This window comes from Salmo salar, chromosome ssa01, assembly GCF_905237065.1.
Source record: "Salmo salar chromosome ssa01, Ssal_v3.1, whole genome shotgun sequence".
Lineage (NCBI taxonomy): Eukaryota > Metazoa > Chordata > Actinopteri > Salmoniformes > Salmonidae > Salmo > Salmo salar.
The window spans coordinates 54,408,559-54,434,456 of NC_059442.1; the positions used below are offsets into that span (position 1 = coordinate 54,408,559).

At 40.0% G+C, this 25,898-nt stretch overlaps 1 protein-coding gene across 2 annotated transcripts; it reads left to right on the top strand.

Moving 5' to 3' along the window:
• Positions 1-23,063: 23,063 nt before the first annotated feature.
• Positions 23,064-25,633, top strand: nkx6.2 (NK6 homeobox 2). Of its 2 annotated transcripts, none has more exons than XM_014200196.2 (3): positions 23,064-23,876; positions 24,139-24,332; positions 24,697-25,633. In XM_014200196.2, exons 1-3 carry the CDS (start codon positions 23,465-23,467, stop codon positions 24,943-24,945), a joined length of 855 nt encoding a protein of 284 aa, XP_014055671.1. In that variant the 5' UTR covers positions 23,064-23,464; the 3' UTR covers positions 24,946-25,633. The 2 variants fall into 2 exon arrangements, with proteins under 2 accessions (XP_014055671.1, XP_014055680.1); XM_014200205.2 differs by having other exon boundaries at positions 23,066-23,876; positions 24,160-24,332.
• Positions 25,634-25,898: the final 265 nt, after the last annotated feature.

Consider the following 25,898-nt stretch of genomic DNA (forward strand, 5'->3'; position numbering starts at 1 on the left):
CCTTTCCCCCTTCTGATAACCAGGCGGCGAATCGCATCTCTGCATGTCTGTCAGACATATCAGTGTGGATGACGGATCACCAGCTCAAGCTGAACCTCGGCAAGACGGAGCTGCTCTTCCTCCCGGGGAAGGACTGCCCGTTCCATGATCTCGCCATCACGGTTGACAACTCCCTTGTGTCCTCCTCCCAGAGTGCTAAGAACCTTGGCGTGATCCTGGACAACACCCTGTCGTTCTCCACTAACATCAAGGCGGTGACCCGATCCTGTAGGTTCATGCTCTACAACATTCGCAGAGTACGACCCTGCCTCACACAGGAAGCGGCGCAGGTCCTAATCCAGGCACTTGTCATCTCCCGTCTGGATTACTGCAACTCGCTGTTGGCTGGGCTCCCTGCCTGTGCCATTAAACCCCTACAACTCATCCAGAACGCCGCAGCCCGTCTGGTGTTCAACCTTCCCAAGTTCTCTCACGTCACCCCGCTCCTCCGCTCTCTCCACTGGCTTCCAGTTGAAGCTCGCATCCGCTACAAGACCATGGTGATTGCCTACGGAGCTGTGAAGGGAACGGCACCTCCATACCTTCAGGCTCTGATCAGGCACTACACCCAAACAAGGGCACTGCGTTCATCCACCACTGGCCTGCTGGCCCCCCTACCTCTGAGAAAGCACAGTTCCCGCTCAGCCCAGTCAAAACTGTTCGCTGCTCTGGCACCCCAATGGTGGAACAAGCTCCCTCACGACGCCAGGACAGCGGAGTCAATCACCACCTTCCGGAGACACCTGAAACCCCACCTCTTTAAGGAATACCTAGGATAGGATAAAGTAATCCTTCTAACCCCCCCCCCCTAAAAGATTTAGATGCACTATTGTAAAGTGGTTGTTCCACTGGATATCATAAGGTGAATGCACCATTTTGTAAGTCGCTCTGGATAAGAGCGTCTGCTAAATGACTTAAATGTAAATGTAAATGTAAGTCTAAAAGTATTTGGTTTTAAATATACTTAGGTATCAAAAGTACAAGTGAAAGTATAAATCATTTCTAATCTATATATTAAGCCAATCGAAAGGCCCAATTCTCTTGTTTTTATTTATTTATGGCTGGCCAGGGGCACACTCCAACACTCAGACATCATTTACAAATAAAGCAGTTGTGTTGAGTGAGTGAGTTCACCAGATCAGAGGCAGAAGGGATGACCAGGGATGTTTTCTTGATAAGTGTGTGAATTGGACCATTTTCCTGTGCTGCTAAGCACTGAAGATGTCACATTCGTTGTATGAAGGAGCGGACCAAAGCGCAGCGTGTGTTTCGTTCCACATCTTTTATTTTGAATGTGAAACTATGCAAGACACACAATAAACTATAAACAAAACAACAAACCGTGACGAAGAGGTGCAACATACACTAACTCAAAATAATCTCCCACAAACGCTACTGGGAAAACAACAACTTAAATATGATCCCCAATTAGAGACAATGATGACCGGCTGCCTCTAATTGGGAATCATACAAAAAACCCAACCTAGAAAAAAGAACCTAGAACACAAACATAGAAATAAATAAACTAGACAAACCCCCCCCCCAGTCACGCCCTGACCGACTCTACCATAGAAAAATACAAGCTCTCTATGGTCAGGACGTGACAGAAGATGTAACGAGTACTTTTGCGTGTCAGGGAAATGTATAGAATAAAAAGTACAACAAGAAAAGTAAAAGTTGTCAAGTAAAGTACAGATACTCAAAACCTTTTTCTATTTATATTTTTTTTATATTTTTTTCTTCACATTTTCAAACAGTCCATTTATATTTTACAACGGGGCTATACATTTGGGTGAGTTTTTTTTCTCGCCTGAGTAACCTCGTTTCACTGCCAAAAATAAAATTAAACCATCTATTAACACAATATCAAATACAGGTAGCCTAGTCAAATAATTTACATCCAATCACATTAACTGTTACTCTCTCGAGGGAATTCCACTAACGGTCCGTAGGTAGCCAAAAGTAGCTGCTGCTCATTCCGTTTGCTCGAAAATGGATAAATGGTTAAAAAAAGTTAAGCCCGTGTCCATACTGCTACTACCGGCAGTACTACACCTGCACCTGTCGACGACACAAGTTGTTCTGCTTCCACAAGCACATCCAATTCTAGCATCAGTAATTGTATGTTTGTTGTTAGCCCAGCTAGCATGGACACTGACAGTTGTGAATCTGATGCACTTTCGAGTAGTAACGTATAAAAGGAACAGATACCATTAATAAGAAGGGGCTAGAAGTGCCTTATATGGTGATGTATCGAGTGGCTAGGACAGGCAAGCCCCATACTATTGTGGAGGACTTAATTCTTCCTGCTGAGGAGTTTCATACACGACTGGCCTATCTGGGTGATGTTTTTTCTCTTCTGAATGATCTGAATCTAGGATTACAGGGACTCTCTGCAACTATATTCAATGTGCGGGACACAATTGAGGCTATGATTAAGAAGTTGGAGCGCTTCTCTGTCTGCATTAACAAGGACAACAGACAGGTCTTTCCATCACTGTATGTTTTTTGTGTGCAAATTAACTCAAGCTTACGGACAATGTCAAATGTGATATAGCGAAGCACCTGAGTGAGTTGGGTGCGCAATTACGCAGGTACTTTCCCTGAAACGGATGACACAAACAACTGGATTCGATTTCCCTATCATGCCCTGCCTCCAGTCCACTTACTGATATCTGAACAAGAGAGCCTCATCGAAATTGCAACAAATTGAATTTAATCAGAAGCCACTGCCAGATTTCTGGATTGGGCTGCACTCTAAGTATCCTGCCTTTGCAAATCGCACTGATGCCCTTTGCAACCACGTACCTATGTGAGAGTGGATTCTCGACCCTCACTAGCATGAAAACTAAATACAGGCACAGACTGTGTGTGGAAAATGATATAAGACTGAGACTCTCTCCAATACAACCCAACATTGCAGAGTTATGTACATCCTTTCAAGCACACCCTTATCATTAACCTGTGGTGAGTTAATCACAATTTTCAATGAACAAATAAGGTTTTATATGTAAGATGATTAAATAAAGAGCAAAATATAAATATTATTATATTATTATTTGTGCCCTAGTCCTTTAAGAGCTCTTTGTCACTTCCCACGAGCCGGGTTGTGACAAAAACTCACACTCATTCTTATGTTAAATAAACGTATCGTATAGTGTGTGTGTACAATGATGGCAAAAAACAACATTTGAGAGTGAGCTATCCCCGGTGCTAGAGGGGGTACACAGCTGGAGATTGAATGTTTGAAGATGTACGGGACTATAAAAAGTTTGGGAACCACTGATCTATACGATATAATAATCACTTTTGTTAACTTCCTAGCATTCAAAAGAATAGATACAGTTGAAGTCAGAAGTTTACATACACATTAGCCAAATACATTTAAACTCAGATTTTCACAATTCCTGACATTTAATCCTAGTAAAAATTCCCTGTCTTAGGTCAGTTAGGATCACCACTTTATTTTAAGAATGTGAAATGTCAGAATAATAGTAGAGAATTATTTATATCAGCTTTTATTTCTTTCATCACATTCCAAGTGGGTCAGAAGTTTACATACACTCAATTAGCATTTTGTAGCATTGCCTTTAAATTGTTTAACTTGTGTCAAACGTTTTGGGTAGCCTTCCACAAGCTTCCCACAATAAGTTGGGTGAATTTTGGCCCATTCCTCCTGACAGAGCTGGTGTAACTGCGTCAGGTTTTTAGGACTCCTTGCTCGCACACACATTTTTCAGTTCTGACCACAAATTTGCCATCTATTTTGTGAAGTGCACCAAATTTGCCATCTATTTTGTGAAGTGCACCAGTCCCTCTTGCAGCACCTCCACAACATGATGCTGCCACCCCCGTGCTTCGTTATTGGGATGGTGTTCTTCAGCTTGTAAGCTTCCCCCTTTTTCCTCCAAGCATAACGGTGGTCATTTTGGCCAAACAGTTCTATTTTTGTTTCATCAGCCCAGAGGACATTTCTACAAAATGTACGATCTTTGTCCCCATGTGCAGTTGCAAACCGTAGTCTGGCTTTTTTATGGTGGTTTTGGAGCAGTGGCTTCTTCCTTGTTGAGCGGCCTTTCAGGTTACCTCGATATAGGACTCATTTTACTGTGGATATAGATACTTTTGTACCTGTTTCCTCCAGCATCTTCACAAAGTCCTTTGCTGTTGTTCTGGGATTGATTTGCACTTTTCGCACCAAAGTACGTTCATCTCTAGGAGACAGAACACGTCTCCTTCCTGAGTGGTTTGACGGCTGCGTGGTCCCATGGTGTTTATACTTGCGTACTATTGTTTGTACAGATGAACGTGGTACCTTCAAGCGTTTGGAAATTGCTCCCAAGGATGAACCAGACTTGTGGAGGTCTACAATGTTTTTTTCTGAGGTCTTGGCTGATATCTTTTGATTTTCCCCTGATGTCACACAAAGAGGCAGTGAGTTTGAAGGTAGCCCTTGAAATACATCCGCAGGTACACCTCCAATTGACTCAAATGATGTCAATTAGCCTTACAGAAGCTTCAAAAGCCATGATATCATTTTCTATAATTTTCCAAGCTGTTTAAAAGCACAGTCAACTTAGTGTATGTAAACGTCTGACCCACTGGAATTGTGATACAGTGAATTATAAGTGAAATAATCTGTCTGTAAACAATTGTTGGAAAAATTACTTGTGTCATGCACAAAGTAGGTGTCCTAACCGACTTGCCAAAACTATAGTTTGTTAACAAGAAATTTGTGGAGTGGTTGAAAAACAAGTTTTAATGACTCCAACCTAATTGTATGTAAACTTCTGACTTCAACTGTAGATATCTCTAATTCCTAAAAACATGTCACAATAAATATACTGGGTGATAACATGTAACATATGGATTTGCATTAGTATACGCATAAAAAGTACCAATGCAAAGTTACAACTCACTTTTACATTTTTTGAGTTATTACATAAAACCGATCAGAATTCCGAAGAATGCCGGAAAAAGTTTCATCAGCCGATGAATATAGTGAGGTAAATACAAAGTAGACAGATTCTAGGGACAATAATGCAGAGACGGCATTGGGCACAGGAGACGAGGGGAAGAGTCAACAATAAGATTTCGATCGGAGGAAGACTCCTGACAGATGGAAATGATCACAACAACACAGTCATTCAGCTACTGTAGCGTGCTAGTACTAAGCCAAAGTTGAAAAACTCAGTTGGTGTACTTCACAAAGAACACATCGAAAAGCTGACCAAACAAATTAGAGTACGAAAAACAAAGAAAGAATACTCGAGGTACTGAACAATTCGAGCAGGCAGGAAATGATTTTCCACTTTCTGTTCAAGCCAGAACCAAGCATGTTATTGCAGGAGAAGTCAGAGCTGCTTGGAGCAGATGAGCAGGATCATGCAGCCCCCACATGTGGGGAATCTGATTGGTTGTTTTCGTCACACCTCCTCATGATTGGTAGATTGTAGCTCACCACTGCCAACACTTGGTATGAATCAATAGTGGCTAACCATAGCCAGCTCGAGTTAGCTAACGCAGAGTAGATTCTCCATATGACGTTGAGAAATAGTGCATTGTGGGTCGTTTAGAAAATATCGCAAAGTAAGTTAATAAATATGTTTAAAAAAAATGTTTTAAAGGATTGTGTTTGTAGCAGTGGCGAACCGTGACTATTGGAGCTAGGCCCTCAGTTGCGGAAAAAGATCTGACGTCATGTATATAGATAGAGTACTCGGATGCCTGTGTATACAGAGCATGACTTGAGACCTTTCTTTTGCAGACCTATGGAGGAGAAGCAATTTTTGGATGACAGAGTCAAACGGTCCTAAGCCACGCCTCAGCTGTGGCTCACAGAAGTAGCACACGTTCACAGCGGTTGTAAATATCGATAGCAGGAACCACATTAGAAGAAACGTTAGTTGCGTCGTTTCAAAGAAACATTTGCCAAAACAAACGGTCACTCATATAGTGGTGGAATAAATTCAACCACACAACTACTCGCATTATTTCAAGACCACAGACAGTATGTCAGAGAGAAAAAAGTTGCACTGTATTCGATGTTCTTTCTCCAGCATGCAACAATAAAAGAATGCAACACAACACGAAATTTCATGTACCAATTGCAACGTAATTACCTTTGTTTTTACCACACAACCAGTGATCTAAAGTTGAAATAATATTTTACACATTGTATTCAAAATTATATGAATGAGATAGCAACAAAAAGCAAGCTGTAGATGAAAACAAAAAGTCCACTCACCATTATGATTATCATTTAAAAACGTCCATTCTCCTGTCCTTTATGAAATGGGCAATGGCAGGTTCAAATAGCTTTTGTTTTGATTTTAAATCCGAAAGAAGTTCTATTTCGATTGAGATCAAAGCCAGGGCTGACATTTGGGCCTGTCCAGTGGTGTTCCTGGAATATGTCTTGATCTTTTTAGTGCAGAAAATGTTCTTTCTACTGATGCAGTGGACACTGGAATGGTCAAAACTAGACAGGTAAGCAGATACAATTGGTGCATACTATCAACTATTCTCTTCTGCTGGAGAAAGTGGAGCAGATCAGCCGGGCTCTTACCCTCAAAGTCAGACATTGAGTACGTAACGGTGAGTTCTGTTTTAAGCCATGGCAAATCAAAATTAGGGCCATAGCTTTCCTCGAGACTTGAGAACGCAGCGTTTGGAAAGTTTGGTGTTTCCCTATATATTGGGAACTTTTGTGGGTCAAGGAGGGCAAGGAACATGAGCCTTTCATGGTCATTGAACCTGCTTCTTAGCTGAGTGACAATGTTGTCAATGATCGCACTGTTGGTACTGCCCACGAACATCTCCTTGTATATGTGTCCTGAGCCCCCCTGGAACTCCGGTCTCCCTCACAGTGTCCTGGTAGATGGAACTGAATTTTCCCTTTTCCCTCACTGTGGTGTTGCAGAAGTCGTCCACCCTGGACAAGCAGAACTTCATGTCTTCATTCATTTTTGCAATATTCCAAACAGCACGTCGGAGTACGCAAATATGGAGTAGAACGCGGATTAGCAGGAAGCAGAACTCGAAGCTTGTCAGGTGCATCATGTATCCATCTGCGCTGTGAACCGTGCCTTCATCAAAGTCATCGTGGTGGTCCACTATGTATTCAAAGAGTCCAATGAGTTCTGCCTTTTTTTCATACACAGCTCAAACTAAGCGTGAAGAGAAGTTCCATCATGTTGGCGTCACTCTGGGTAGTCTTCGCTGGCATATTTCATCCAGTCATTTTGTTTGACAGATCTTGAGAAAAACGCTGCTAGGCCACCAAGATGAGAAACAAAATGGTTCATTCTTTTAGTTTACCAGCACCTTGTGACATCACCAGATTAACAGTGTGCGCCTGGCAATGAATGAACAGATCTTGCGGGATAGTTTCTTTCACCTTGGCTTGTACTCCGTTCATACCAGAGGCCATGACTGCGGCCCCATCGTAACATTGTGCCACAACTTTGGCCGTGCATTCACACTCCTGTAAAAAGCTGCTTATACGGTCAGCAACCACTTCTGCCCGTTTATCCTCAGTTACATCCTGAAATGTGAAAAACCTTTCCTTCACACCACCATCGGTAGTGTAACGCAACACGTAAGACATTTGGGCTACATTGCTGATGTCTGTCGTCTCGTCAACCATGATGGTTACAAAGAGGGTTTTCTTCCTTCATGACATCTGGCATTACATTCACGCCCGCGTGTATAAGGTCATTTTGGATTTTGTAGGAAGTGCCTGTGGACACGGTAGCCATAGCCAAATGGCAGTTTAAAGAGCTGTCGTACTCAGCCAAGAAATTCAGTATTTCCAAGTAGTTTCCCTTATTAGCTGATTCTTTACCCTGATCATGTCCTCTGATTGTTAATTCTTGCATGCCTAAAAACACAACCATATGAATAAGGCGCTTCAGAATCTCCCTGTTGTGCCTGACTTTATCATTGTTGGCAAGTGTCTCATTGCGCCGCTGCTCGTTAAGAAGAAGGTCTACTCGTTTCCCCGAATGTTTTTAAAGTCACTGTAGCTCGCAGGTGTGAAGTTGAGTTTTGGTGTCGAAGTGCTGACTTTGTCAAACAGGCTAAATATTTTAAACCAGTTGTCCAGTTTGAGCTATTATTGGTGCTGAAGAGTAGGCAATTCCAACAGTAAAGCTTTTTTGTCAGCTCACAGCCAGTTATCCACGGATAGAAATCATAATTATTAACTTGAAAATGCCTTTCAAAACTCTTTCCTCGTTCCACCAAATCAGGCAGTGCAGGAGTTGGTCTCCCGGTCTGTACAATATTACATTTTTCATTAAAAGTTAGTCTTGCAAAGGGCAATGCTAACAATTTAGCCACCACATCGTCCTCGATTACTCTCTCTGCAGTTGCCACCGCCATCGTTACATACACTCACTGCAAAAAGCTAGCCAGCTAGCTAGGCTCAAGCGTGAGAAAACAAGATAAGGCTCGCTATTGGCTCTGAATTACTGGCCCTCCTGAGGGCCTTGAGGCATCATACAATTGTCCCACCTATTACTAGACAATTTGTGATTGGTTGATTCTACTGTCATTCCAAAATGGTGCTCTAACTGAAGTCAATGTCAATGAAGTTGGCTGGTGACTTCTATTCAAAGCCTGAGGGCCTAGCCAATGAGTGTTGAGCCCAGATAGATTATTTCTACGAAGAGACTACCAAAGAAAAATTCTGATTGGATATTTTTTTCTCTTGGATATTTACCCTTCTTTTTCCAACACAAACTGAAGAAATTCAATAGGAAGATCACTACAATTAAGCCCAAAAAAATATTAAATCAATGAAAACAAAATTACAAATTATAATATATTAAAATATATACAGATTTGTATCTATCTTTAGGCCCTCTCTGAGGGTGTAGAGGGCCCTGACGGTTCCCCACTGGTTTGTAGTTATAGGTAACCAAATAGTGACTACAGCTAAGTTACTAAGTCTTTGACCACACTGCATTGTTACTTTGGTGAGTAAAAACGAATGCTTCTATCCTTTAAGTGTTTTTCATGGTTGCAAAGACGAGGGACACAAATGCCACTGCAATTCAAGAACAGCCCTTATTGAAAACTTTGTCTCCACACCTTGTAATTGGATAATCAACATTGCAGCATCAATTTGATTTGTGTAAAGTAAGTTTACAATTTGAATACGGAAAATAAAGACATGTCATGGACAAAATTACTTGCACCCCAGAGCTAGTACTTGGTTGCACAGCCGTTGGCCAAGATAACTGCAGACAAATGCATCTTGTAGCCATCAATGAGCTTGCCCTTCATTGAAGATTGTGGGTCTTTCAGCAGGACAACGACCCCAAACACACATCAAAAGCATCCTGGAAGGGTTCAAGAAGAATCAAATCCAAAACCTATGGCGAGATCTGAAAACAACTGTTGGTGGAGGGAACCCCTAAAACATTGAAGAAAGAGTCGTTTGCTGCTGGAGAGTTGGCCAAATTGCCAGTAGAAAGGTGTAGCAAGCAGTTATCTTGGCCAAAGGCTGTACAAACAAGTACGAGCTCCGGGGTGCCAATCATTTTGTCCATGCCTTTATTTTCTCAATTAAAATCGTAAAATTAAGTTTACAAAAATGTAATTGGTTCTGCAATGTTGAAAATCCAGTTATAAGGTGTGGAGACCAAAGCCTGGATTCAATCAGATCGAGCGTTAACCTGCGATAGCCGACACCAGCACAGCTGATGTTTTGGCAGTGTTGGGAGGTGTAACTGCTTTAGAAGTTCAGAATGAGAAAGTGTAGGCTATATAAAAATAATGATGCTCAAAATGAAAATCATTCAATGAAATAATGAGTATTTCTATCAGCCTAATCGAGGTGTAGATTACATCTCACATTCCAGTGTTCCAACTTGTAAACAAGGCTGCTTGGGATTTCTCTTAATGCGACATGGCATTGTCCGCTTTAGTATAATGCCGGGAGCCGCTTGTGGATTGACAGCTCTAACACAGTTCCACCTCCGACACCGCCAAAACAATCGCTACATATGCGGATGTCGGCTAAAGCATATCTGATCTGAATTAAGCCCCAAACTTTTTTTTATTTCAGCTTATTTTATAAGAAATAAGGAAGAAAAGTACAAGGGTGTCAATATATTTGGACCCCTGTATGTTGATTTAGTTAAACATTTTCACCATCAAGTCAAAAATCTACTCAGCACACTTTATATTTTCATGTTAATGTAACATCAAATCAAACTTTATTTGCCACATGCGCCGAATACAACAAGTGTAGACTTTACCGTGAATTTTTATGAATTGTTCAGCAGTCTAATGGCTTGGGGGTAGAAGCCTTTAGGTCCTAGACTTGGCACTCCAGTACCGCTTGCTGTGCGGGTGACTTGGGTGACTGGAGTCACTGACAATTTTATGGGCATTCCTCTGACACTGCCTATTATATAGGTCCTGGATGGCAGGAAGCTTGGCCCCAGTTATGTACTGGGCCGTTCGCACTACCCTCACGGTCAGATGCCGAGTAGTTGACATACCAGGCAGCGACGCAACTGGTTAGGATGCTCTCGATGGTGCAGCTGTAGAACCTTTTGAGGATCTGGGGACCCATGCCAAATCTTTTCAGTCTACTGAGGGGGAAAAGGTTTTGTCGTGCCCTCTTCATGACTGTCTTGGTGTGTTTAGACCATGATAGTTCGTTGGTGATGTGGACACCAAGGAACTTGAAACTCTCGACCCGCTCCACTACAGCCCCGTTGATGTTAACGGGGGCCAGTTCGGCGCTGCTTTTCCTGTGGTCCACAATCAGCTCCTTTGTCTTGCTCACATTGAGGGAGAGGTTGTCCTTGCACCACACTGCCAGTTTTCTGACCTCCTCCCTATAGGCCGTCTCATCATTGTCGGTGACGGGGCCTACCACTGTTGTGTCGTCAGCAAACTTAATGATGGTGTTGGAGTCGTGTTTGGCCACGCAGTCGTGGGTGAACAGGGAATACAGGAGGGGACTAAGTACACACCCCTGAGGGGCCCCAGTGTTGAGGATCAGCGTGGCGGACATGTTGTTGCCTACTCTTACCACATGGGGGCGGCCTGTCAGGAAGTCCAGGATCCAGTTGCAGACGGAGTTGTTTAGTCCCTTAGCTTTGTGATGAGCTTCGTGGGCACTATGGTGTTGAACGCTGAGCTGTAGTCGATGAACAGCATTCTCACATAGGTGTTCCTTTTGTCCAGGTGAGAAAGGGCGGTTTGGAGTGCGATTGAGATTGCACCATCTGTGGATCTGTTGGGGCGGTAGGTGAATTGGAGTGAGTCTAGGGTGTCCAGGAGGATGCTGTTGATGTGAGCCATGACTAGCCTTTCAAAGCACTTCATGGCTACCGAAGTGAGTGCCACGGGGCAGGTTACCTTCGCTTCCTTGGGCACAGGGACTATGATCTGCTTGAAACATGTAGGTATTACAGACTCGTCAGGGAGAGATTGAAAATGTCAGTGAAGACACTTGACAGTTGGTCCGTGCATGCTTTGAGTACATGTCCTAGTAATTCGTCTGGCCCAGCGGCTTTGTGAATGTTGACCTGTACGGAGAAGGAAAAAAAAGGAAAAAAATGTATGAACTGAATGCATTCACTACTATAAGTCGCTCTGGATAAGAGCGTCTGCTAAATGACTAAAATGTAAATGTAAAGGTTTTGTTCACATTGGCTACCGAGAGCGTTATCACACAGTCATTCAGAACAGCTGGTGCTCTCGTGCATGCTTCAGTATTGCATGCCTCGAAGCGGGCATAAAAGGCCTTTAGCTCGTCTGTTAGGCTTGCGTCACTGGGCAGCTCGTGTCTGGGTTTCCCTTTGTAGTCCGTAATAGTTTTAGAGCCCTGCCACATCCAACGAGTGTCAGAGCCGGAGTAGTAGGATTCAATCTTAATCCTGTATTGTCTGTAATCCGTGGCTTCTGGTTGGGATATGTACGTACAGTCACTGTGGGGACGACGTCATCGATGCACTTATTGATGAAGCCGATGACTGAGGTGGTGTATTCCTCAATGCCATTGGATGAATCGTGGAACATATTCCAGTCTGTGCTGGCAAAACAGTCCTGTAGTGTAACATCCACGTCATCTGACCACTTCCGTATTGAGCGAGTCACTGGTACTTCCTGCTTTAGTTTTTGCTTGTAAGCAGGAATCAGGAGGATAGAATTGTGGTCATATTTGCCAAATAGAGGGTGGGGGAGAGCTTTGTATGCATCTCTCTGTGTGGAGTAAAGGTGGTCTAGGATTTTTTTCCCCCTGGTTACACATGTGACATGCTGGTAAATGTATGGCAAGTTTAGGGGAAAAATTGTATCTCTATTTGACACCTGACAGATTTATACTGTAGTTTGGCTTTAAACAAGGACACTGCAAGTGTATTTCAATTATTGAGGCATCTGTGTGAATGCTCAAAGCAGATCATGGAGAGAGGCGAGACAGGGGGACATAAAGAGGGCCATAATGGCAAGAGGCAGACTCCATAATGGCACATAATATGACTTACTGTACTTCATCTGTCTCCTACCCCCTACAAATAAGCTTGTTAGTGTGCTAATGTTGTGCTGCAGGATAAGCAAGTGCACATTTCTGACCAAAAAAACTACAAGCACATTTGGAAACCAGCAGGTGGCTAGATTGTGAGTTATTACATCTTAGCAAACATAGCATACTATTATTGAATTCATTCCCATTAAATTAAGCAGCAGAGCAGGAGAGAGAGGAACTGTCTTTCCACTGAACTTGGTTTCAGAAAAAGTGAGTCACCCTAAAGAACACAGACATCATTTGGGTAAAAACCACTGACAAATGAACTTTCCAAATACCCCCAACTGTCTCTTTTTTTAAGACGTTAACATTTCCGCAAAAGGTTCATGTTTCTTGATTGACATGTTTCATTTCAGTGATCTAAAAATAAATAACTGCAACGTCAGAACTCCTACAGTGTAAGCTTTATTCCTAGATGTGTGTGATTATTTTATTGTCTGTATAGACTATTTGTTTGAATATTATTTGAGAATATTTTGTCACAGACTGGATGATTATTCTGTTCTTATCGTTATCTCGTCTCAACATTAGAGGTTGGAATCATCCTGTCAAAAACATCATACAGAAGTTCTGAGCAAAGTTGAATGTTCTTTATCTGATTCCCAAGGTAGAGATTAGGTCTGGTAAACCACATCATGAAATGTTTTAAAGACACTGTGTTGTTGTTGGATAAGCAAGCTGACTAGAGCAAGTTTGGTTCATTTTGATGGCTTGAAGCACCTTGAAACCCTAATTGGGTAATTTTTTTGACCATCCTTTATGTTCCAGCCCTGTCATCTGTGAACATGTATGTATACAGAAGTGTCATGTCCATAGGGGGCACAGGGGAACATGCCCCCTCATATTTGTCCTGTTAAAAAAAGATATACTGTATATATACAGTACCAGTCAAAAGTTTGGACACACCTACTCATTCAAGGGTTTTTCTTTATTTTTACTATTTTCTACGCATTAAGAAGGAAATAAATTCCGCAAATGAACTTTAACGAGGCACACCTGGTTAATCGAAATGCATTCCAGGTGACTACCTCATGAATCTGGTTGAGAGAATGCCAAGAATGTGCAAAGCTGTCATCAATGCAAAGGATGGCTACTTTGAAGAATCTCAAATATAAAACATATCTTGATTTGTTTAACACTTTTTTGGTTACTACATGATTCCATATGTGTTATGTGTTCCATATGTGTTATTTTATAGTTTTGATGTCTTCACTATTATTATTATATATATATATATATATATATATATACACACAAGGGCTTGTCTTTATTTTTACTATTTTGTACATTGTAGAATAATAGTGAAGACATCAAAACTATACAATACTATGCATATATATATACATTCGTTTTTTTATCCAGTCAGATAAACACTCCAAACAGCCTCCCCGAACACACCGTTGCCTTGTTTTGTGTCACATTCCAATGATAAAACTGGGGAGTACAAAAATGCACTTTCAGAATGTGGGGGGGACATGTCCCCCACGTCCCCAGTGAAAGTTGCTCCCCTGGGACCTTAAATAGACAGGTGTGCCTTTCCAAATAATTTCCAATCAATTGAATTTACCACAGCTGGACTCCAGTCAAGTTGTAGAAACATCTCAAGGATGATCAATGGAAGCAGGATGCTTCTAAGCTCAATTTCGAGTCTCATAGTAAAGGGTCTGAATACTTATGTAAATGTGATATTTCTGTTTTCTATTTTAATAAATATGCAACATTTTATAAAAACCTGTTTTCGCTTTGTCATTATGGTGTATTTTGTGTAAATTGATGAGGGGAAGAAAATATTTAATACATTTTAGAATAGCTAACAAAATGTGTAAGCTAACAAAATGTGGAAAAAGTAAAGGGGTCTGAATACTTTCCGAATGCACTGTCTGTCAACAACAGATGCACAGGCTCTGGATAGTTAACAATTTAACTTCATCAGCTCCATAAATCAAATAACCTTAATCTTCCCCACAGCATTTCCAAGAGACTCCCAGATAATAATTTTAAATCCAAGCCCCCATCCCCGCAAGAGGCATTTTACCACTTGGTAGGCCTTGATTGTAAATAATATTTTGTTTCTTGAATTGACTTGCCTAGTTAAATAAATGAAGAAAATCAATGTGTCAACCAAATATTACTCAATTATCCACGTTGAAATTACGTAGTGTATCCAGTGGGATATTTTTCATCACTTTTCATATCCTGACATTATTCCTAAGTGGGCTCCCGAGTGGCATCATTACAGACCCTGGTTTGATTCCAGGCTGTATCATAACTGGCCGTGATTGGGAGTCCCATAGAGTGGCGCGCAATTGTCCCAGCGTCGTCCAGGTTTGGCCGTCATTGTAATTAAGAATTTGTTCTTAACTGACTTCCCTAGTTAAATTTGAAAAAAACTAATACAGTTCCAAAGGTACAGTGAAAGTTGAAAAATATTTATTGCTATGTCTTCAAAAGCTGAGCAGTAATATCCTGATAAATCAACTTGCCCAGATTCCAAAATCCCTACATGGAATGTCCATATTACCTCAACTTCCTCTTACCCCTGTACATTAACTCGGTACCTTGTATATAGTCTCATCATTGCTATTTTATTCCGTTACTATTTCCTTTTTTATAAAAACACAAAAATCTTACTTTTTAACTCTGTATTGTTAGGATAGGGCTCATAGGTAAGCGCTTCACCGTAAAGTCTCCACCTGTTGTACTTGGCGCATGTGACAAATAACATTTGATTTGATTTGCTTTATGGGTGTGTGGCTGTGCTCTCTCTTTAGTATTTGTTGCCATCTAGTGGAGATATAGAAAAGTGTTTATCTCTGTATTATTGTTGAACCATGTGGTCAGGAAAATGACTCAAAAAACAAATCCGCATAGTATTCAGGCTTTTAATACTTAACATAAATGAATGGTGAAGACACTTGAAATACAATTCTACTGTCAAAGTACATCTGAAAAACAATACTGCTGTGGGACTTAAACACGGGCTTTGTGACTGTCAGTCCAACACTTTAGCCATAACATCAATGGGTTTAAACCTCTTGACCAGGTCACCTTTTGGAAAGCGTGGCCCCGTGCTCTATCTTACAGCTGGACATACCTTCATAACGCCATAACACTTCTCACACCAGAAGAGCTCATTCTGGGGGTACCCCAACTGGGAATTGAACACAGATCCCTGCAACTGTCAGTCCAACACCTAAGCCTTAAGAGGTACAAACCTCTTCATACGGTTGCAAGGTGGTGTACGAAGGTCACTGCAATACCAATGACAACGCGTAGTCTTGATACTGACAGCCATTTTACCTCCCTGCTCATTGATCTCACCACATGTTAGAGTTGGTCAGACCAATGGTGGCCATCCCAATTACCTACTGATGCAAAATAGCACATTGAATGGTGTATTCCCATCATTTTTTCTCTCTCTCTCTCTCTCTCTCTCTCTCTCTCTCTCTGTGTCAATTTCAGTATTCCTTTTCAGTACCTTTACATTCAAGTTTTCAGTATCTAATACTGCACCAATATTTGTTCATTTTTAATAAAGTACTGAATGCCAATAGCCTGATATGCTGTTGCCAGAGGATGTCAAGTGTTGTACAGCTCCTGAAGAGCTTTGTGAGTTATGTGTTTCACTTATGTCATACAAGCTATGGTCTAATGGAACTTTCGACCCTTGAGAATTCAGGAGCAACACAACTCATGATGGATTTGAGCTATAAACCAGACCGTTTCTCATGTGTCCTTGCTCCAACGGTGTACAACATGGGGGCTCACACTGTCCTTCATGTGTGGTTCTTTATGATGTCCAGTATATGATCAAAGGACCAATAATCTCCCCCTTGATTGCTTTGAAGATGGTTTCCTTGGTAATCCATATGAAATCAATTGAATTGACCCACGTGAGCCAAGGTCTGACAATAACTCGACGATAACCCACTTTTGTATTGTAGGACAAAGTTTGTGTCACTAGAGTGCGCACTCAACCCTGTTATATGTCTGGATCAGATGCGATGCTGAGCTGGAACACTGACAAGCATCAAATAATGGTGTCTGCTCTTTATCTCTCTGGGGTGTATATCAAAAAGTGATTGGTATTTCTCGACAGTAACGCCGGTATCTAAATCATATATGATCCAATCAAATTAGGAGCCTCATTCTCAAATGTGATACCTGGGTAGGAGTCTGGGCTGTTATTGACCTCATGTTGTGTTCTGTTTATTGGTTTGATTTATATCCTTTATTTCATGTCGTAAACGATAATACTTCCGATGATATTGTGAGTTTTTAGTCTATAATTTTGCAATAATAATACTGTAATCTTCAATATCCCTACTTTAGCCTTGGCTACAGAGCAGCCTCAATTTGTCGGGGCATAGACTCTTCAAGGTCTCGAAAGCGTTCCACACGGATGCTGGCCCATGTTGACGCCAATGATTCCCACAGTTGTGTCAAGTTGGCTGGATGTCCTTTGGGTGGTGGACCATTCTTGATACACACAGGAAACTGCTGAGCGTGAAAAACCCAGCAGTGTTGCAGTTCTTGACACACTCAAACCAGTGCACCTGGCAGCTACTACCATACCCCATTGAAAGGCACTTAAATATGTTGTCTTGCCCAATCACCCTCTGAATGGCACAAATACACCTCCATGTCTCAATTGTCTCAAGGTTTAAAAATCATTCTTTAACATATCTCCTCCCCCTCATCTATACACTGATTTAGATGGATTTAACGTGTGACATCAATAAGGGATCATAGCTTTCACCTGGTCAGTCTGTCATGGAAAGGTGTTCCTAATGTTTTGTACACTCAGTGTATATACACTCACCGGCTAGTTCATTAGCTAGTACAAGGGTCAGACCCCCCTTTGTCTCCAGGGTAGCCTGAATTCTTTGGGGCATGGATTCTACACTGAGTGTACAAAACATTAGGAACACCTTCCTAATATTGAGTTGCACCCACTTTTGCCCTCAGAACAGCCTCAATCAGTCGGCGCATGGACTTTACAAGGTGTTGAAAGCATTCCACAGGGATGCTAACCCATGTTGACTCTAATGCTGGCCCATGTTGACTGAAAAATATATTCATGCATGGCAAACACATTGTCAAAAAATACATCAAAAGGAAGTATGTTTTGAAAGGTTTGTCCTACTGTATATCTGAGAGATATAAGAAAGCTAAGGAAATTATTGTGATACATTTTTTACCCTTATTTAATACGTTTTTTGGGCCAAAGGTACTGCCATAATTCCATTCTTTTTTTAAACTGGTACCAGGTTACATTCAGACGAGTCTTGTAAGGCTTGTGGGCGTCAAACAGCAAAACAACAGACTTAGTGAGAGTCAGCTTTCAGTGGTGGGTGGGGACATTAGTTTGTAGCCTAAACCAGACACTAAAGACATTTTCACGAGAAGAACAATTTTTGGGATGTATTATGGGGTCTGACAAACGCCGCAATACCCCATAACGACAAAGTGAAAGCATGTTTTAGAAATGTTTGCAAATTTATTGAAAATGAAATACAGGAATATCCAATTGACGTAAGTATTCACACCCCTGTGTCAATAAGAAGCACCTTTGGCAGCGATTACAGCTGTGTGTCTTTCTTGGTAAGTCTCTAAGAGCATTCCACACCTGGATTGTGCAACTTTTGCCCATTTTTTTTATGTATTTTTATTCTTCCAGCTTTGTCAAATTGATTGTTGATCATTGCTAGACAACCATTTTCAGCTCTTGTCATCGATTTTCAAGCAGATCCAAAACTGTAACTCAGCCACTCTGAAACATGCACTGCCTTCTTGGTAAGCAACTCCAGAGTAGATTTGGCCGTCTGTATTAGGTTATTGTCCTGCTGAAAGGTGAAATCATCGCCCATTGTCTGGTGGAAAGCAGACTGAACCAGGATTTCCTCTAGGATTTTTCCTGTGCTTAGCTCCCATTGCATTTCTTTTTTATCCTGAAAACTCCCCAGTCCTTAACGATTACAAGCATGCCCATAACATGTGGCATCCACCACGATGCTTGAAAATATGGAGAGTGGTACTCAGTAATGTGTTGTATTGGATTTGCCCCAAACATAACACCTTGTATTCATGACAAAACTTTAATGTCTTTGCAAATTGTTTTGCAGTATTACTCTAGTGCCTTGTTGCAAATATGATGCATGTTTTGGGATATTTTATTCTGTACAAGCTTCCTTCTTTTCACTCTGTATTGTGGAGTAACTACAATGTTGTTGATCCAACCTCAATTTTCTGTAAATGTTTTAAAGTCACCATTAGCCTCATGGTGAAATCTCTGAGCGGTTTCCTTTCTCTCCGGCAACTGAGTAAGGAAGGACACCTGTATCTTTGTAGTGACTGGGTGTTTTGATACAAAGTGTAAATAATAACTTCACCATGCTCAAAAGGATATTAAATGTCTGCTTTTTTATTTGTACCCTTCTACCAATAGGTGTCCTTCTTTGGAGGCATTGGAAAACCTCCCTGGTCTTTGTGGTTGAATCTATGGTTGAAAGTCACTGCTCGACTGAGGGATCTTACAGATAACCGCATGTGTGGGATACAGAGATGAGGCAGTCATTCAGAAAGCATGTTAAACACTATTAGTGTCCACGCAACTTATTATCTGACTTGTTACCACATTTTTACTCCTGGACTTATTGAAACTTGCCATAAGAAAGGGGTTGAATACTTATTGAATCAAGACATTTAAGCTTTTCATTTTTAGTTAATTTAGAAAGAAATCGAAAAACCTAATTCCACTTTGACATTATGGAGTATTGTGTTTAGGCTAGTGACACAAAATCTCAATGTAACCAATTTTAAATTCAGGCTTTAACACAACAAAATGTGGAAAAATTCAAGGGGTGTGAATACTATCTGAAGGCATTGTAAACTGATGGCTGACGGCTGCTCTATGTTGCACAGGATTGTATAGGACGTTGTCTAATTTCAAAACAAAGGTAGAGAGTTATGTTGTAACTGACTCAACAGAACCTCATATCGACAGAATTTACAAACGCAGTATTTGTGTTTAGTGAGTCCGCGAAATTAGAGGCATTAGAAATTAAGAGTTAAATTGAAGGTGCGCGAATTGGACCGTATTGCTCAATTGCTGTCCTGCCTGAGCATTCGAAATGTAACGAGTACTTTTGGGTGTCAGGAAAAATGTATGGGAGTAAAAAGTACATATTTTCTTGTGGAATGTAGTGAAGTAAAAGTTGTCTAAAATATAAATAGTAAAGTACAGATACGCCCAAAAAATACTTAAAGGTCCAATGCAAACGTTTTTTTTTAATTTGTTTGATCTCAATATCAAATCATTTCTGGGTAACAATGAAGTATACCTTACTGTGATTGTGTTCAATTAAAATGGTCAAAAAGAAACAAAAATAATGTATTGAAGACAACAATTTCTCAATAAATAATTTAGCTAGGACTGTCTGGGAGAGGTTTGAGTGGGGAGGGGGAAACTGGAAATTAATTAGCTGTTATTGGTAGAGAGGTTTGGATGTCTCTTTCTTATTGGTCTATTAACTAATTTATTGCATGGTGATGCATCTATGGAAGGCCAAAACTCCCTTCTACCAAATCAGGCTGACATTTCAGATGATCTTTTCAAACAGCTCTTACATTAAAAGGGCATTATCATAATGTTCACAATCTCACAGTATTACTCCAACCTCATAGTGTGGAAATATATATAAATGATAAAACCCAGGAAATCACGTTTTTGACTGCACTGGGCCTTTAAGTAGTAGCCTACTTGAACGTATTTTTACTTAGTTACTTTACACCACTGCTCAAGGGTGTGTGCTATGAGTTTAGTGGGTGATGGTCTAGGCTTTTTAAGAATGTTATGTTAGCCTACTTACCTGGATTTAGTTTGGAGCAAATTATGAAATAGTCTCTGATAAACAACTATTCTTGACGCCAAGAGGGGGTTCTTCGAAACTGTCATCTGGGATTCGTGCCTCTGGCATTTTTGTCAAATGGTTTATTTACTTCAATGTTATAGTTGACGTCAGCTTTTTTCCTGATTGGTATTAGCTTTAAACTTCCATTTAATTCAATCATGAGATATAAAACAATTATAACAACGAATTCATTAAATTGAACATTAAAATGTTCGATTATAATTTTAATTTGTATATTTCGTTTTTTTGTTTTACATGCAATGTGATGGGTACACTTGCCTATTGCGTAAAGGTCACCCTTCCCGCTGTAAACAACAGTCAATGACTTATATTGATGATTAATAATAATAAGAAGAAATATATATATATATATATATTAAAAGTAGATTGTTTTTAAAAGTAGATTGTATTTTCTTATATTTGTAATAGGCCTACCTTCAATACTTGTAATACTTGTAATAACAAACTAATGCGTTTACCGGGTGATATAATTCAAATAGCTGATATAATATTGCCATTTTACAATGAATAAGTTGTAAGGCACCTATAATAAAACTCCATAATAATGGCCTCCTGTAATTAGTGGAAATAAAATACGTTTATGTTAAAGTCAAGATAGAGATAGTTTGAGCAGATTTTGAATCGACCATGCTGCTTAGTAGGCCTACAAATGCACAGACTGAAGTGCACACCAGTAATAGGAATATTGGGGTGGAGAATGCATTCCAAAACCAAAAAGACATTTGTTAATGATGAATTTGAACGAAACTATAGCCCCATTTAGTTATGGCCTGTAAATGTGGCCCTATCTGTCATAGGCTGATGCATCAAGACAGAAAATACATAGGCTACTAGTGGGCAAAGGATTATTCAATCACAAAGTATTAATCATTTCACAATATGTTTTTTAAAAGTAGATTGTCTTTTCTTACATTATTCTCTGTGCAATTGCAGTTATCCAGTGGTTGCAGGTGAAATTAACGTTTTGTTTTCTGATTGATTATTGCCTAATAGTCAAACTGTGTCTGGTGTATTGAACTTTCCAATGACTGTGAAAACGAATGAGTGAATTGACGGATGATTGTTTTCATCACCTGTCCTTTCCGATTAAATAGTTACATAACAGGTCGTCAATAACATTATATTGACTGTGGATAATATGACCTAAAATAATGACAATGAACAAACAAATATGTGAAATCCAATTATAGCATTATTCATGTTTTTAACACGTTTGAAAATGTCACTAACTATAGACTCGTTTTTATCTCTCTGGCCCTATATAATTTATAGGCCTATTGTTAACTAAATTGCCTAAAGAAATGCTGTGCAAAATTGGAAAACCTTTACTTTTTCAAACCCCTTAGAATGAACGTACTTGTCTCTGTTATTAAAGGTCCAAGGTGCATTTGCTGAACCCTTGAAATGCTAACGTGGCCATATTTCACTCTAACAACATTCATACATCTCCATAAAATATTAGCGCGGAGGCTTGAAGCAGCACTCAATTTGATGACGTCTAGAGCCACGCGGTTTTCTCAGTCCAGGTCATATCTCATGACGGAAATAATGCAAAAACAACTATGATAATTTCAGTAATGAAAAAAAAGACAGGTCTATCTGTTACACGGTTTAGTTGTCAGTGTGGACACGATGAAGGTTACCAGGGTAAAGATATCGGTGCCTCTGACCAGTGACAATGATACAGATACAATCGCTTATCTGACTTTCTATTGAGTAGGCCAAGTGATACCATCTTTAAGACTCACTATGTTCGTCTTGACCCGAACTAGAAAAAAATGGATTTACAACATGACATAAAACCAAAATAAGGATCATTTTTATATATTTCAATATATATATATAACATTTGTATGTAGGCCTAAAACATTTGTTTACAGAATTTACAGACAATATCAAGATAACCCCACAGCAACTAAACAGCCCAATGAAACCGTTATTCATTTCGACTTCTAAAACGGACCATGTAAGCTACGAATAATAGCAAAAATAGGAATTTAGTGTAAAGTTAAGACGATACTTGGCTGCAAAAAAAAAAAAAATCCATTCAGTTAATTTTATCTGGCGCTGAAATAGATTTGATTAATAATTTTCTAAAATGTAAACCTTAGTGAAGTATGCCTAGTCTATATGCTTGTTATCCACAATCCCAAAACATAAAGCATGCTTTTCAATAAATACCGGATGCCTCTTCTAGAAATGCAAAGGCTATAATCGCATCTTCAACCTCCTGCAAATCACTGGTAACAATGAAATCCCCATACAGCATAGTTGTATTGAGTTTAATGTACTTACATTGTCATCGGTAATGGGTTATATTGTAAATAAATCGTATTTGTCAAATGTTGAAACAATGATTTCTACCGTATGATGCATCATTAATAGCAGTACAAGGCGATCTTGATAGTGTGTGGCTTTGTCCAAGGGACGCACATGCAAAGTACCCGAGTGTGTTCCCTCCAATCAGAGCGCTCTCTCACTCAAAATTATCCAATGGGAAATATGTGCATGCAGGTTGCTGCACGGTTATCAGTGCATCCCGCTTCACTCACGCCATAGTTCGAGTCAATTTACGAAGAAAGCCGACCCTTATGGTCACCATCATAACCACTAAAAAACATCATCAGATCCTTCGACTTCCGAGAGGATTCTCGATGTGGACGCATGCGGCAAACTCACTATTGACAGTCTGAACCGGAGAGAGATATTTTTTTTTATTATCAAACTCTTGTCCGACAACGCAAGAGAATTTCTCTCCTAAAGAAGTGTTTTTGTTTTCTGAAGTTTCAACCTTCAGTGGCTTGCCGTATCCAGGATATACTTCAGAAGCTCCTGTAGTGGCCTCTGCTTATCGACCAGTTCAGCACCTTTATATTTATTCGTTTCTCCGGTTTATTATTATATTTACTCGAGCAAATTTGGTGGTTCATGCTCCCAAATGTTAGCTGTTGGGCAGATGGATGCTAACAGGCAGAGTGCTTTCGTCCTAGGCAGTACACCGCTGGCAGCATTGCACAACATGACCGAAATGAAGACGTCTCTATTTCCCTACACTTTGCAGAATCACGCGGGCTTCAAGGCGCCTTCTCTCAATAATTTGAACACACAGCTTGCCCTGGGGACACCACATGGAATTAGCGATATCTTGGGTAGACCTATCAACTCAGCTGGACAGCTGCTCTCGGGCTTTCCAAGGATAAACGGCTTGGCCACCGCAGGAATGTACTTTAACCCAGCAGCCGTTTCTCGGTACCCGAAGCCCCTGACGGATCTCCCAGGAAGAGCACCCATATTCTGGCCTGGAGTGATGCAGAGCTCCCCTTGGAGGGATCCTCGAGTGCCCTGTCCTGGTACGCTTTGTTATCTGGCTGTGTATAGTGCAAAATGTTTAAATGCAGCTATACAAATCTTTCTGTTTTACTTTTTTAATGTAGACATCTGTTGAATAGCCTAGGATATTTGTTTATTTGTTCGGTAACCTATGTCTTGGTTGTGCTTGTAAATAACTTAATATCGTATAGCATAGTCTCTCTCCAGGAGTAAACTCGTGACAACTGTTTACTACTGATGATGAAATACTAATCACTGTTGTGTTTACATATTTTTGACTAGACTCTTCAATCTTTTTTGTAGCTCAAGCAAACATGATGCTCGACAAGGATGGAAAGAAAAAACACTCCAGACCAACTTTTTCTGGACAGCAAATTTTTGCATTGGAGAAAACCTTTGAACAGACGAAATACCTTGCTGGCCCAGAGAGAGCTCGACTGGCTTACTCTTTAGGAATGACTGAAAGTCAAGTCAAGGTATGTATCATTACATGAGTCATATTTTAACATTAATTAATTTATAAGCCTAAATGTTAATCGTTTCAAAATTAAAATTGGTATGTGGCAGTTGTGTGTAATGTGTGTTATTCTCAGTTATTATTATTATTATTATTATTGCTAATATTGTTAACATTGGTGGCATTTGCCTATGCTGTTATTATGTTTTCATTATTATGCATTTGGAGCTATTAGTAACTTCATGTTTAGCAAGGATTTTTCTTGGCTCCAACTCAGATAGTAATAACGTTTATGTTGGAAGAATACTTACTACCCACCATAAGTATGTCTTATAGTTGTATTTATTAAGTGTTTAATTGTATGTTATTGCTCCTCCCAATAGGTATGGTTTCAAAACAGGAGAACCAAATGGCGGAAGAGACACGCAGCGGAAATGGCAACAGCCAAAAAGAAACATGACTCTGAAACTGAGAAGATGAAGGAAAGCTCGGACAATGAGGACGATGACGAGTACAACAAACCTCTGGACCCTAATTCAGACGACGAAAAAATCACAAGACTTCTGAAAAAGCACAAGGCTACAAACCTTTCCTTGATCAGTCCATGCAGCAATAGCTCGGACACCTTGTGATGACAGTGACAACTTGTCGTGAAGAGACAAACACTCCATGGTGCTTCTAAAGCGAATTTAACCAGGGTATAAATTGTTCAAATGGAAAGAAAGGGCGCTGATGGGTGGTGTGAATGATTTATGTTGTACAAACGAAAATGTAAGTGAGATGTATATATTTTTTACTGAGTAAGTTATGTTATTAAACCAATGTAAACAAGACATGGCAGCCTTTCCCGCAAATCCCGATAAGCATATACCCTCGCAATATTATAGCTTCCTTTTGTTATATTATTGCCGAATAATGTTACCCATCTCTCCACCTTTTACCATTCTAAATTCAATACAGGTACACAATGTATAAATGCAAATGTTGTAAATTATAATGTAAAAAGCTTGTTTTAACGATTTCAACTCAGTTCTATAATTTGAAGGAATTTGTTTTACCTCATCAAACAAAGCTAGAGAACTGGACCCTCGTGTATGTTGGAATAAGAGAGTATTATTACTTCTGCGAAGATGGAAGAAAAAAAACGTATTATGAATAAATTATTTAACAAGCTTTTGTTTTTAAAATGGAATTTTGTTTTTGAACAGTTTTCATCTTCACTGAAATTACTCTTCATTGAATAACCACATATTTTGACATTGATCGGGACCCACTCAAATACTGAGAAAGATGGGTCTAATAAATTATAATGAACGGAAACCTGTTTGCTTCTTCTATCCAAGACCGTCTGAGATGTTTTGGATCACTTTTGTAAACTTTGCTTACGCAAGATGGAATAGCTCAATGTGAAAGTATAGGTCTATACTGAACTAATAGGCCTAGGTCTTGTGAATTTGGCCAACAAGGACAAACTATAAATTACACTTGACATTAGACTACTTGTAATGTTATTCTCAATATTATACTTTAATTTTTTTTACAACGGTGTTGTGAAGGATGGTGGTGATTAGGCCTAAACAATGCA

What these genes read in the sequence shown, in the direction of transcription:
- nkx6.2 (XM_014200196.2), top strand. Translation starts at nt 23,465, where the DNA reads ATGTTAGCTGTTGGGCAGATGGATGCTAACAGGCAGAGTGCTTTCGTC. An exon ending in TCCTCGAGTGCCCTGTCCTG is followed by an intron (nt 23,877 to 24,138) that starts GTACGCTTTGTT and finishes ATTTTTGACTAG; the next exon opens with ACTCTTCAATCTTTTTTGTA. An exon ending in TGACTGAAAGTCAAGTCAAG is followed by an intron (nt 24,333 to 24,696) that starts GTATGTATCATT and finishes TCCTCCCAATAG; the next exon opens with GTATGGTTTCAAAACAGGAG.